At 39.3% G+C, this 15,114-nt stretch overlaps 1 protein-coding gene across 3 annotated transcripts in view; it reads left to right on the top strand.

The window, feature by feature from the left end:
• Positions 1-14,719, top strand: part of PLA2G7 (phospholipase A2 group VII) — a 52,030-nt gene extending 37,311 nt beyond the window's left edge. For all 3 annotated transcript variants that reach the window (XM_075860962.1, XM_075860960.1, XM_075860963.1), the window contains exons 8-11: positions 1,293-1,384; positions 5,574-5,744; positions 10,082-10,230; positions 12,836-14,719. In XM_075860962.1, coding sequence (XP_075717077.1) covers positions 1,293-1,384; positions 5,574-5,744; positions 10,082-10,230; positions 12,836-12,948 — 525 coding nt within the window. In that variant the 3' untranslated portion in view covers positions 12,949-14,719. The remainder of the gene's footprint in view (positions 1-1,292; positions 1,385-5,573; positions 5,745-10,081; positions 10,231-12,835) is intronic.
• The last annotated feature ends 395 nt before the right edge of the window (positions 14,720-15,114 follow it).

The raw sequence follows: 15,114 nt of genomic DNA, 5'->3' as shown, positions 1-15,114 counted from the left end.
AAAATGAAATCCACATCTCCATAAAGCTTGTCAGCAGAGGGAAGCATGAAGTGCTGGGGAATGTCCTGGTAGACGCTGCGCTGACTCTGGACTTGATAAAACACAGTGGACCAACACTGCTGCTCAGTGTCCAAAGTTTTCAGATGAAAGTAAATTTTGCATTTCATTTGGAGATCTCGGTCCCAGAGTCAGGAGGAAGAGTGGAGAGGCGTCAATCCAAGTGTCTTGTGGTCCAGTGTGAAGTTTCCACAGTCAGTGATGGTTTGGTGGCCATGTCATCTGCTGGTGCTGGGCCACTGTGTTATATCAAGCCCAGAGTCAGCGCAGCGTCTACCAGGACATTTCCCAGCACTTCATGCTTCCCTCTGCTGACAAGCTTTATGGAGATGCTGATTTCATTTTGCAGCAGGACTTGGCACCTGCCCACACTGCCAAAAGTACCAATACCTGGTGTAATAACCACAGTATCACTGCGCTTGATTGGCCAGCAAACTCGCCTGACCTAAACCCCATAGAGAATCTATAAGGTATTGTCAAGAGGAAGAGGAGACACCAGACCCAACAATGCAGACGAGCTGAAGGCCACTATCAAAGCAACCTGGGCTTCCATAACACCTCAGCAGTGCCACAGGCTGATCGCCTCCATGCCACGCCGCATTGATAACACCTCAGCAGTGCCACAGGCTGATCGCCTCCATGCCACGCCGCATTGATAACACCTCAGCAGTGCCACAGGCTGATCGCCTCCATGCCACGCCGCATTGATAACACCTCAACAGTGCCACGCGCTGATCACCTTCATGCCACGCCGCATTGATAACACCTCAGCAGTGCCACGCGCTGATCACCTTCATGCCACGCCGCATTGATGCAGTAATTCATGCCAAAGGAGCCCCGACCAAGTATTGAGGGCATATACTGGACATACTTCTCAGTAGGACAACATTTCGGTATTAAAAACCATTTTTGAAATTCGGCTTATATAATATTCTAATTTTCTGAGACACTAAATTTTGGGTTCATTAACTGTTCTCCATAATCATCAACATTAGAAGAAAAAAAATGCTGGAAATAGATCACTCTGTGTGTAATGAATCTATAGAATGTATGAGTTTCACTTTTTGAATTTGATTACTGAAACATATTAACTTTTTGATGATATTCTAATTAATTAAGAAGGACGTGTGTGTGTGTGTGTGTGTGTGTGTGTGTATTTTTCTGTAGGGAACGTCTCATACAGCTTTCCTTCTATTGTATTATTTATATTCTACTAACCTGTATCCTCTTTTAAGGATTCTATTGATGTTCAAAAAGTTGCAGTGGTTGGACATTCTTTTGGTGCGGCAACGGCAATCAAAGCTCTCGGTAGAGATTCACGGTTTAGGTAAGAAGCTCCATAAAAATGTAGTTACATTCTTGTATATAGGAGCAGTATTATAGTAGTTATATTCTTGTATATAGGAGCAGTATTATAGTAGTTATATTCTTGTATATAGGGGCAGTATTATAGTAGTTATATTCTTGTATATAGGGGCAGTATTATAGTAGTTATATTCTTGTATATAGGGGCAGTATTATAGTAGTTATATTCTTGTATATAGGGGGCAGTATTATAGTAGTTATATTCTTGTATATAGGAGCAGTATTATAGTAGTTATATTCTTGTATATAGGGGCAGTATTATAGTAGTTATATTCTTGTATATAGGGAGCAGTATTATAGTAATTATATTCTTGTATATAGGGGCAGTATTATAGTAGTTATATTCTTGTACATAGGGAGCAGTATTATAGTAGTTATATTCTTGTATATAGGAGCAGTATTATAGTAATTATATTCTTGTATATAGGGGCAGTATTATAGTAGTTATATTCTTGTACATAGGAAGCAGTATTATAGTAGTTATATTCTTGTATATAGGGGCAGTATTATAGTAGTTATATTCTTGTATATAGGGGCAGTATTATAGTAGTTATATTCTTGTATATAGGGGCAGTATTATAGTAGTTATATTCTTGTATATAGGGGCAGTATTATAGTAGTTATATTCTTGTATATAGGGGGCAGTATTATAGTAGTTATATTCTTGTATATAGGAGCAGTATTATAGTAGTTATATTCTTGTATATAGGGGCAGTATTATAGTAGTTATATTCTTGTATATAGGGTGCAGTATTATAGTAATTATATTCTTGTATATAGGGGCAGTATTATAGTAGTTATATTCTTGTACATAGGGAGCAGTATTATAGTAGTTATATTCTTGTATATAGGAGCAGTATTATAGTAATTATATTCTTGTATATAGGGGCAGTATTATAGTAGTTATATTCTTGTACATAATGGGCAGTATTATAGTGGTTATATTCTTGTATATAGGGGCAGTATTATAGTAGTTATATTCTTGTATATAGGAGCAGTATTATAGTAGTTATATTCTTGTATATAGGGGGCACTATTATAGTAGTTATATTCTTGTATATAGGGAGCAGTATTATAGTAATTATATTCTTGTATATAGGGGCAGTATTATAGTAGTTATATTCTTGTACATAGGGAGCAGTATTATAGTAGTTATATTCTTGTATATAGGAGCAGTATTATAGTAATTATATTCTTGTATATAGGGGCAGTATTATAGTAGTTATATTCTTGTACATAGGGGGCAGTATTATAGTGGTTATATTCTTGTATATAGGGGCAGTATTATAGTAGTTATATTCTTGTATATAGGGGCAGTATTATAGTAGTTATATTCTTGTATATAGGAGCAGTATTATGGTAGTTATATTCTTGTATATATGGGCAGTATTATAGTAGTTATATTCCTGTACATAGGGAGCAGTATTATAGTAGTTATATTCTTGTATATAGGAGGCAGTATTATAGTAGTTATATTCTTGTATATAGGAGGCAGTATTATAGTAGTTATATTCTTGTATATAGGGGGCAGTATTATAGTAGTTATATTCTTGTATATAGGGGCAGTATTATAGTAGTTATATTCTTGTATAGAGGAGCAGTATTATAGTAGTTATATTCTTGTATATAGGGAGCAGTATTATAGTAATTATATTCTTGTATATAGGGGCAGTATTATAGTAGTTATATTCTTGTACATAGGGAGCAGTATTATAGTAGTTATATTCTTGTATATAGGAGCAGTATTATAGTAATTATATTCTTGTATATAGGGGCAGTATTATAGTAGTTATATTCTTGTACATAGGGGGGCAGTATTATAGTGGTTATATTCTTGTATATAGGGGCAGTATTATAGTAGTTATATTCTTGTATATAGGGGCAGTATTATAGTAGTTATATTCTTGTATATAGGAGCAGTATTATGGTAGTTATATTCTTGTATATATGGGCAGTATTATAGTAGTTATATTCTTGTATATAGGGGGCAGTAATATAGTAGTTATATTCTTGTATATAGGAGCAGTGTTATAATAGTTATATTCTTGTATATAGGAGGCAGCATTATAGTAGTTATATTCCTGTATATAGTGGGCAGTATTATAGTAGTTATATTCTTGTATATAGGGGGCAGTATAATAGTAGTTATATTCTTGTACATAGGGGGCAGTATTATAGTAGTTATATTCTTGTATATAGGGGCAGTATTATAGTAGTTATATTCTTGTACATAGGGGGCAGTATTATAGTAGTTATATTCTTGTATATAGGGGCAGTATTATAGTAGTTATATTCTTGTATATAAGGGCAGTATTATAGTAGTTATATTCTTGTATATAGGGGCAGTATTATAGTAGTTATATTATTGTATATAGGGAGCAGTATTATAGTAGTTATATTCTTGTACATAGGGGGCAGTATTATAGTAGTTATATTCTTGTATATAGGGGCAGTATTATAGTAGTTATATTCTTGTACATAGGGGGCAGTATTATAGTAGTTATATTCTTGTATATAGGGTCAGTATTATAGTAGTTATATTATTGTATATAGGGAGCAGTATTATAGTAGTTATATTCTTGTACATAGGAGCAGTATTATAGTAGTTATATTCTTGTATATAGGGGGCAGTATTATAGTAATTATATTCTTGTATATAGGGGCAGTATTATAGTAGTTATATTCTTGTATATAGGAGCAGTATTATGGTAGTTATATTCTTGTATATATGGGCAGTATTATAGTAGTTATATTCTTGTATATAGGGGGCAGTAATATAGTAGTTATATTCTTGTATATAGGGGCAGTATTATAGTAGTTATATTCTTGTATATAGGGGGCAGTATTATAGTAGTTATATTCTTGTATATAGGGAGCAGTATTATAGGAGTTATATTCTTGTATATAGGGGGCACTATTATAGTAGTTATATTCTTGTATATTAGGGCAGTATTATAGTAGTTATATTCTTGTACATAGGGGGCAGTATTATAGTAGTTATATTCTTGTATATAGGGGCAGTATTATAGTAGTTATATTCTTGTACATAGGAGGCAATATTATAGTAGATACATTCTTGTATATAGGGGTAGTATTATAGTAGTTTTATTCTTGTATATAGGAGCAGTATTATAGTAGTTATATTCTTGTATATAGGGGCAGTATTATAGTAGTTATATTCTTGTATATGGGGAGCAGTATTATAGTAGTTATATTCTTGTATATAGGGAGCAGTATTATAGTAGTTATATTCTTGTATATAGGGAGCAGTATTATAGTAGTTATATTCTTGTATATAGGGGGCAGTATTATAGTAGTTATATGCTTGTATATAGGGGGCAGTATTATAGTAGTTATATTCTTGTATATAGGGGCAGTATTATAGTAGTTATATTCTTGTATATAGGGGCAGTATTATAGAAGTTATATTCTTGCATATAGGGAGCAGTATTATAGTAGTTATATTCTTGTATATAAGGAGCAGTATTATAGTAGTTATATTCTTGTATATAGGGGGCAGTATTATAGTAGTTATATTCTTGTATATAAGGAGCAGTATTATAGTAGATATATTCTTGTATATAGGGGCAGTATTATAGTAGTTATATTCTTGTATATAGAAGTATTATAGTAGTTATATTCTTGTATATAGGGACAGTATTATAGTAGTTCTATTCTTGTACATAGGGGCAGTATTATAGTAGTTATATTCTTGTATATAGGGGCAGTAAGTTAGTAGATATATTCTTGTAGATAGGAGCAGTATTATAGTAGTTATATTCTTGTATATAGGGGCAGTATTATAGTAATTACATTCTTGTATATACGAGCAGTATTATAGTAGTTATATTCTTGTATATAGGGGAAGTATTATAGTAGTTATAGTCTTGTATATAGGGGCAGTATTATAGTAGTTATATTCTTGTATATAGGGGGCAGTATTATAGTAGTTATAGTCTTGTATATAGGAGCAGTATTATAGTAGTTATATTCTTGTACATAGGAGCAGTATTATAGTAGTTATATTCTTGTATATAGGGGCAGTATTATAGTAGTTATATTCTTGTATATAGGGGGCAGTATTATAGTAGTTATATTCTTGTATATAGAGGGAAGTATTGAAATCACACTGTAGACTGTGTTGATTGTAGGTGCGCTGTGGCACTGGATGCCTGGATGTTCCCTTTAAGAGAGGAGATGTTTTCCACTATTCATCAACCTGTTATATTCATCAACTCGGAGAAGTTCCAGTGGGTGGATAATGTTCTAGTCATGAAGAAGATGGATTCTAGCCGCGTGGAGAGGAAGATGATCACCATCAAGTAAGAGTATACAGATAAACCATAGTACTATTCTAGTTTATATTATTTGTATTTTATGTTTGCTTCAGACAATCATAAAAGTCATTTATGAAAGACAACCTGGATTTACAGGGGCATTTTTTTTTTACATACTCTGCTGTACAGAGACACCAAAGTATAGATGCCGTGGTACATAGTTTTGCATCCTTGATACAATACTTAGGGAGAAAAATAATTTAGTTTTTCACTCACCGTCTTCAAAAAGCCTTTACTTTTTTTCTTTTAGTCGTAGGAGGGCTTGTTTTTTGCTGGAGAATTTGTAGTTTTTAATGGCGCCATTTATTTTATGTACCATAAAATGTACTGGGAAACCGCAATGCATTTCTTGCTAGGGTGGAATGGGAAAAAATAAACAGTTTTCTGGGTTTTGTTTTTACGGCTTTCACAGTGCCGTAAAAACGCCGTTTTCATTTTATTCTGCAGCTAAATACGATTACGACGATTCCAAATTTATATAATTTTTTATTTGAATGATCTACAATTTTTAAAAATAACTTTTTTGTTTTTCCTACGGTGGAGCGGTGTGAAATTTTTATTCAATTGTATTTGGGAGATAAGGTGTTTATTTTCTTAACATGGCCTTCCCCGTGCAGGTTAAACCCTTTCCGACATTAGACATATCCATACGCCAAAGTCGGGTAGGGGGAAGTATGGAACGGACTCACGGAGTGAACCCGCTCCATACGATGCCGGTGTCGGTTGTTTGTTACAGCCGACACTTCAGAGTAATGAGCGGCATCGCGCTCGAGCGTGATCCCGATCGTTTAACTCGCTAAATGCCGCGGTCAATAACGACCACAGCGTCTAAATCGTTAGAAAGAGGGGGGCAACCCCCGCTAACAGCTCATCGCTGCCCCCCCGCAACACCATCGCTATGGCTGCCTGGGGGCTTACCCCCAGGTCCGTCATCTTTGTGCACCTATTAAGCCTGTCAGAAGAATCACGATATACTGCAATACATTAGTATTGCAGTATATCGTGCAAGCGATCTAACGATCGCTGGTTGAAGTCCCCTAGGGGGACTAATAAAAAAAGTAAAAATTAGTAAAATAAAGGGTTTTTTTTTTATGTAAAAATTTTTTTATTACAAGTTCAAAAACCCCCCCTTTTCCCATTTTCCCCCTAGAGCATAATAAAAAAAATAAATAAACAATTGGTATCGCCGCACCCGTAAAAGTCTGAACTATTATAATATATCATTATTTAACCCGCACGGTGAACGCCGTACAAAAAAAAATAATTGTAAAACGCCAGAATCTCTATTTTTTCACCTCATCTCCCACAAAAAGTTAATTACAAAGTGATATACATTTTCTTTTTTACACGGCTTATTTACGGACATAATTCGGGCGTTTTACGCCTCGATTTACGTCCGAAAATGCGGCTCGATAGCGTCGGCAAACATCTGCCCATTGAAAGCAATGGGTTTTACAGTGTTCTGTTCCCACGAGGCGTAAATTTACGCGTCGTTGTCAAAAGACGGCGCGTAAATAGACGCCCGTGTCAAAGAAGTGTCATGTCACTTCTTCAGACGTAAATGGAGCCGTTTTCCATTGACTCCGTGGAAAAACAGCTCCATTTACGTCCGTAATTCACGCAGCGGAAAGCACCTCAAAATGCCATGACGGCTGAAATTACGGAGCTGTTTTCTCCTGAAAACCGCCCCGTAATTTCAGCCGTAACGGACGCTGCCGTGTGAACATACCCTTAGGTTTTTACTTGTAAAATATAGAAAAAACTATATATATTTGGTATCGCCGTAATCGTATTGACCCACAGAATAAAGTCAACATATTGTTTTAATTGCACAGTGAATTCCGTAAAAACGACGCACAAAAAACAATGGAGGAATTGCTGTTTTTTTTCATTTTCTGCCCCACAAATAATTTGTTTCCTGTTTCCTAGCACATTATATGCGAAAATAAATTGTGCTACGAAAAATTATAACTAGTCCCACAAAAATCAAGCCCTCATAGGACTATATAGACCGAAAAATAAAGTTTTGGAATGTGGCGAGGAAAAAACTAAAATCTGAAAAAGGGCTGCGGCGGGAAGGGGTTAAATGTTATTATAACAGTTAGGAAGAAAAATGGTGACATGTCAGAAGTTTTGATCGGTGGGGGTCCGAGCATTGAGACCCCCACCGATCGCTTGAATGAAGCGGTAGAGGCGCTCGATTGAGCGCTGAGCCGCTTGGTTTCTGATAGTCTTTTCTCAGACAGCCTATGTAGCGGTATACGGACTCAATAGAAAGTCTATCGGCCCGTAAACCGCTACATCGGCCGAACAGAAACTCAGTGGCTCAGCGCTCACCCAAGCGCTTCTGCCGATTTTAGTTTTAAGCCTCATGCACAGGACCGAGTGTGCCGTCCAAGACCCGTCAGTCATACGAGGAAAGACAGGACAAATGGGTTCGTGAAGACTATCGGATGTCATCAAAAATGGCCCGAGTGGCACAACGGTCGTGTGCAAGACCTTCGTGATCAGTGGGGGTCTGTTTAGTCTTTACCTTTTTGTTTTGTAGTGGATTGTGCTTTTTACTGGCTCCAATCACGCCCTGCCTCTGGCCCTCTTAAAGAGACTCTGTCACCACATTATAAGTGCCCTATCTCCTACATAAGGAGATGGGCGCTGTAATGTAGGTGACAGTAATGCTTTTTTTTAAAAAAAAACGATCTATTTTTACCATTTTATTAGCGATTTTGGTTTATGCTAATGAGTTTCTTAATGCCCAACTGGGCGTGTTTTTACTTTAGACCAAGTGGGCGTTGTACAGAGGAGTGTATGACGCTGACCAATCAGCGTCATGCACTTCTCTCCATTCATTTACACAGCAGCATCGCGTTCTTACTAGAACACGATGTGCAGCCACTTACACAGACATTAACCAAGTGTCCTGACAATGAATATACATTACCTCCAGCCTGGACGTCATGTGTATTCAGAATCCTGACACTTCTGAATCTTTTCTGTGAGATTCCAGCAAGCCACGCGTAATCTCACGAGATTACGATGTAAACGAGATTTATTTTCCCTTGCTGGAAATCTCATGATTCTGGATTCAGGATTCTGAATACACATGATGTCCAGGGTGGAGGTCATGTGTATTCATTATCAGGATACTTGATTAACGTTAATGTCTGTGTATGTGGCTGCACATCGTGTTCTAGTAAGAACGCGATGCTGCTGTGTAAATGAATGGATCGGAGTGCATGATGCTGATTGGTCAGCGTCATACACTCCTCTGTACAACGCCCACTTGGTCTAAAGTAAAAACACGCCCACTTGGGCATTAAGAAACACATTAGCATAAAGCTAAAAATCGCTCCTAACGTGGTAAAAATAGATTGTTTTTTTAAAATAAAAAGCATTACTGTCACCTACATTACAGCGCCGATCTCCTTATGTAGGAGACAGGACACTTATAATGTGGTGACAGAGTCTCTTTAAGGTGCTGTCTGGTTAAAGGGGTATTTCCAGGATTACATTGGTGGTCTATACCTAAAATCATTCATCTTTGCAAATACTTTTTTATAAATGTCTTTTTCCTGACTTTTCACCCCTGTAAATATCCCATCCCCGCTCTGGGTTTACCTCTTGTTGCTCCTGGCCACGTCTTCCAGTATTTTACACTCTGTGTCGGTCGAGCATGCTCCTTTCATCCGGCCATGACTCCTGTGTAATGGCGGTGTCTCCATGTCTTTAGCACACAGGGTGGCATGTGCAGAGAAGACGGGGTCTCTTTCTCTGCTGCTCCGCTCCCCTTACGCTAGTCATACTTAACCCTTTCATGTGCACAGGCAGAGTTGCTGGTCTTATCAGGGCCGTTATGGTACGAACACACTAGGTAGATACTCTGCGTAAAACTACACCGCGTACCTACCCCGAGAGCTGCAGGGAATTACACCCGAAAAACTGCACCAAATTGCAGGGATGACGCTGAAGTCCATGTGACCACTGTAGCCCTTGATTGGCTACGCTATTCCAGGCAGAGGCATCCAGTGACCTGGTAACCTACGTATGTTGACGCATGCCACGGTGTGCCTATCCATTGGGAAATGCCTCCAACAGAAACCTCCGTCGGACACTGCAAAACGCAGAGTGAACCGAGCTTAATTCTACCAGTTGGCCGAAGCGCGTTCCCAGTCCCACCAACTGATTTCACATTCAGCTAAGAGAATTGGGGTCCTCAAATCCGCTGCAGAGAGGACAATCCATTGACGCCTTTGTTACTAATCGCTGTTAATGCAGATTCGATTGTGGTCTTATCTGACTTCAGTAAATGTTTCTCTATTTAGGGGCAGCGTTCATCAGAGCTTTCCAGACTTCACCTTTCTGACCGGTTACCTGATTGGGAAAATATTCAAGTTGAAAGGAGAAATTGATCCGTACGTGGGGATGGATATTATAGTGAACGTTACATTAGCCTTCCTACAGCGGCATCTAGGTGAGTGCCAGAACATTGGGGTGAGAGACACTCACGACACATACGTATGACTGTGTGGATGATGGACTGCAATACCCAACCGTACGGGTATGATCACACAAGGTGGATACGCTGCGTAAAACCACACAGCGTATCCGCCCCGGTTGCCACAGGGAATTCCGACCGAAAAACCAAACCAAATTGTGGTGTCGTTTTTCGGCTGGAATGTCCGCTGCGGAAATCCTGCACTGAAACAAAAAAAAAAAAAACGAATACCATGGCGACGCGTCCCTCCGACGTCCTGCAGCTCTGGGATGTTTTATTCCATGTGACTGCTGCAGCCTGTGATTGGCTGCACCGGTCACATGGGATGAAACATTATCCCAGGAGTCTGGCCTGGACGGAGAAACAGAATTCTGGGTAAGATTTTTTTTTTTTCACAGTTGAGTATTTTTTGGGCGGAATCGCTGCTTTTCCACCACAAAAAAAAACAATCAGCGGATTATAAAAACGCACGGCAGGTCACTTTGAGCGTTTTTTTTCTGCTTATCATTTACGCAGCGCGTGGATGAGATTTGTTCAAAGCAGCATGGGGTGCTCGCACAATTTTCCACAGTGCCCTCAGCACTTTATAAACACAAGCACCATCATGCAACTTTGTCAAAGTGCAATTTTTCATATAAAATGTTAATTTGTGTGTAAGGCTGGATTCACACGAGCACATTACGTCCGTAATGGACGGACGTATTTTGGCCGCAAGTCCCGGACCGAACACAGTGCAGGGAGCCGGGCTCCTAGCATCATAGTTATGTACGACGCTAGGAGTCCCTGCCTCTCCGTGGAACTACTGTCCTGTACTGTAATCATGTTTTCAGTACGGGACAGTTGTCCCGCAGCGAGGCAGGGACTCCTAGCGTCGTACATAAGTATGATGCTAGGAGCCCGGCTCCCTGCACTGTGTTCGGTCCGGGACTTGCGGCCGAAATACGTCCGTCCATTACAGACGTAACATGCTCGTGTGAATCCAACCTAAAAGTGACCGAAGCAAAAAACTAGATGCACTACACGTCCTAAAAATCCAAGTTCAATATGTTCACACGTAGCAGTTATGCCAGTGTCTACATGCACAGATCTTCAATTGGAGAGACCAAAAATCTTGTTTTAAGCTAAAATTCTGAAGCGCAAAAAAAAAGTAACAAGCTATCAAATAAAGGGATTACACAGGTTGAAAAAGTAGGTGCACCCCCAAACCCTATATACCTCCTGATAGCAGACCACTACGATTGTAGTTGTCTTAAAGTTCTTTTGGCAGCCGTATCCACCTTCGCATACGTTTTTGATAAAGTTTAGAAAAAATAAAATACATTTGCACCTAAAACTCACATACAAGCAGAGGTTTACACACAAAAACAATGTAAACATAACAGATCAAGGTGTGCAAAGTTCATATATACCACATATGTCTACATTAACAAAAGCTTGTCCCCGCAAAAACTCTAAAAACAAGTTGACCGCAACATGTGAACACAGCCTAAACCTAATCAATAATCGCAAATCCCTAATCGAATGCGTTATCTAATACTAATGTTTTTTAGAACTAGTTGGAATAAAACATTTGAGTCAGTGGATGAAAATATTAATTTTGCCTGATGAAAATATTTCTCATCCATCAGAAATGTATCAGGCGTTCCTCCATAATGATAATAGTTATCGCTATGATTGTAGCGGCATAAAAATAACCCCCCCCCCTTTATGTGATAGAGCGCAGTATGCTCTCTAATTGACGAGGAGGTGATAACATGGAGAAAAGTTGATGTTACCCCCTCCCCCTGGGGTCATCTACAGACATACAGGGACAGGAGGAGGATCACAGTCTCCTCCTTCACTCCGGCTGAAATAAATGGCTACTATATGCTGCTCCCAATTTAAACTGCTCTAACCGAGGCTAGGCCGCAGCCAGCATTTTAGCTTTCATACAAGACCTGGATGGTGGGTCCAGCTAAGAGCTGTTAGTAGCAAGAACGTATCAGATCCGACCTGGACTACTGAATTGCCTTCCTGCCATGACGTATGAAATACGTCCTTGGCAGGGAAAGGGTTTATTTGTTATAAAAAAATGTTACTTTATTTATAACTTTTTTTTTTTTTTTAAATCAAATTTGCGTTTATTGAATAAGGAGGTGTTCACACAGAGTTTTTTGACGGGGAAAGCGCGTCGGAAAACGTGCCAAAAGACGTCCGAAAATGCCTTCCATTGATTTCCAAATGTAATTTTGAGGCAGATTTTCCTCCTGCAAAAAAACTCTGTGTGAACCCGGCCTAAAAGTAATGAAACTAAATAAAAAATATATACATAATTGGTGTCTGTGGAAATGCAACGACCTGCAGACTTAGCAGTCTGACAAATTGACTAATACTGGACATCTTGCTAGAGACACTTTTTACTTCGTTTACGCCCCAGTATTCATACCGCACTGTAACTGGCATAAAAAAAACAAAAAACTGTAGAATTGTCCCCCTCCCCCATAAAAAAATGATAAAGACGTTAAATGCTAGAATATATGTATCCCCAAAAAAGTCCAATACTCCAGACTTTTACATGCTGTGGTTTTATTTTATCACTTAGGGCTTCAGAATGATTTTAACCGGTGGGACCCGCTCATCGATGGAGAAGGAGAATTTGTTATTCCCGGGACCAACCTACATCTACCTCCAAGCCAGACTGAAGCCTCCAAGTGACCCGCAGCGATGCCTCACTACCAGTGTTATAACTTATTTACCATCCCAGGACCGGAGAGGCCGGAGCCTGTACCTCATACGCGGATAACACTTTATTAGACTAAGTTATTCATTTTAGAATAGACTACAGACGAAGATGTCCTGGGCCCATTTCTTTGCAACTTTTGTACTCCTAGTTACGGACTGTGGTATCTGGAGTTATTTTACAATTCTATAGGCGGAGAAGTGTATGGTCCCCATTTCCTATACTGGGACCTGTATACACTTGAAACCGATGTAAGCCACTACCTGGGTGATGCTTACCTGCTGTCTACTGTCTTAAGTATTGAGCTCTTTTCAGCTCGGTCTCAGAAGAGGTTCAGGATGCTGCTCTTTCTCTCCCCCATGCTTTGCACTGCAGCTCTTCTTTGTCAGATTGGCTGTTGTGTTTGAGCAGTGCATGGAGTAGTGATTTCCATTACAGCAGGGATAAAGCTGTTATAAACTACACGCGATTAAGCCAATTGTGAGAAAAAGAAGATTGCTGCGTATATACTGGGGGTGAAATGAGCCTCAATAAGGGGGTTTGCTTTATTTATCGACAACGCTGGACAAGCACGATGCCTTATGTTGGAAGAAAATGCACAATTAACAGTATAATCCAGGACAAATGGTGCTCTAAATAACGAATACATATTCCAAATGCCTATTTTACAGTGTAAATGATGAACAATTGCTAAAGAATACACTACTGTGACCACGGCTGCTCCACGAGCAGCGCGATATAGATTTCTATGATTGTCTTTTGCACTTTTGTAACTGAGCTTTTAATTTGAAACATTTATTATTGCAATGGATGATGTCATACGAGGCGGTCAACAGTCTCCAAACTAGGCGGTGCAAGGGGGCAGGAGACCTGTCCTAATAACGGGTGCTAAACGTCAAAGAATTATTCTGATTATTATCATATTCAATGGGTTGTCCAGTCCCTAAATATTAATGGCCTATCCTCGGGATCGGCCATCGATATCTGATTGGTCAGGGTCCGACACCTGGGACCCCAAGATCAGCTGTTCGCTCGTACGGATGTGGCTTCCCCTTAATTGCTCACACTGTGAATCGCCGACATGCCTGGATCAGCGGTTCACAGTATTCGTCTTCTCCTATTCAATTCAATGGGAGAAGGTTGTAATACTGTGAAATGCCGCTACTGCAGTGTCGGCGATTCAGTGTGAGCAGTGACCGGAATGAAGGGGAAGAAGCGCTCGTACAAACGCTGCGGCCCCTTCAAAACAGCTGATCGGGGTGACCAATCAGATATTGATGGCGTATCCGGAGGATAGGCCAGCAATGTTTAGGGACTGGACGACCCCTTTTAATGATCTGAATTAGTCATTAAAAAATAATCATTACATTTATGATACTACAATCAATCCGTTCCAAACAATGGAAATCTGCTCCACCTGTCAAAACGTATCATGTTCATATTTTAACATTTTTCTCAGTCGCTGCTGGTTAACGCTATGATTGTGTCATTTACGACTGTCCGAGAGAAGTGTATGTGGGGCAATCAAAAAATAAACTACACCCGCCCCCCCAAAAAATCAGAACAATCATATTAAGGAAAGCCTTTGGCCAACCCATGCCCTGTCCATGCGGAGGTAATCTGGCTTATGTCATAGACTGGCATGTAGATGGCAGGGGCACGGTAGGACATTGTGTACATGTTTTGGATTGTATATTTGAACATTTGCGTATTTGTGTAATTAAATCTGCTCCGATACATGGTTAATGCTGCCATGATTTGGTATTATTAGAGAAAAAAAATATCAAAAGGGTTGTCCCCATATTAGAAGACCGTTCTCCCTTAGTAGCATTGCTTCTAGGGAAGAATATCTCCATAATACGGCGCCATACGGTGGCAGGAAAAGCCTATGGCTCCACTGTACCGAGCAGCAGGGACTTGGAGCCGGGTAGAGGCTGTAGGGTGGTATATACCGGAAGTGTTATATCAAAAGTATAGCAATAGCGACTATTCTCCAACAGCCTCTCCTATAAATCTGGCATCTTGCTATGGGCAACTTCTCCACATTTTCACAGATCCAAGCCCTGGACAGGTGCAGATACTGTAGTCCACCCTCCTCCTCCTCTAGTGGGGGTAGCGGATGTCAAGATTTTAGGGGGACA

This window comes from Rhinoderma darwinii, chromosome 4 (genome assembly GCF_050947455.1).
Source record: "Rhinoderma darwinii isolate aRhiDar2 chromosome 4, aRhiDar2.hap1, whole genome shotgun sequence".
In the NCBI taxonomy this organism is placed as follows: domain Eukaryota; kingdom Metazoa; phylum Chordata; class Amphibia; order Anura; family Rhinodermatidae; genus Rhinoderma; species Rhinoderma darwinii.
The sequence above is the reverse complement of the archived record's forward strand: the minus strand, read 5'-3'. Positions and strand labels throughout refer to the sequence as shown.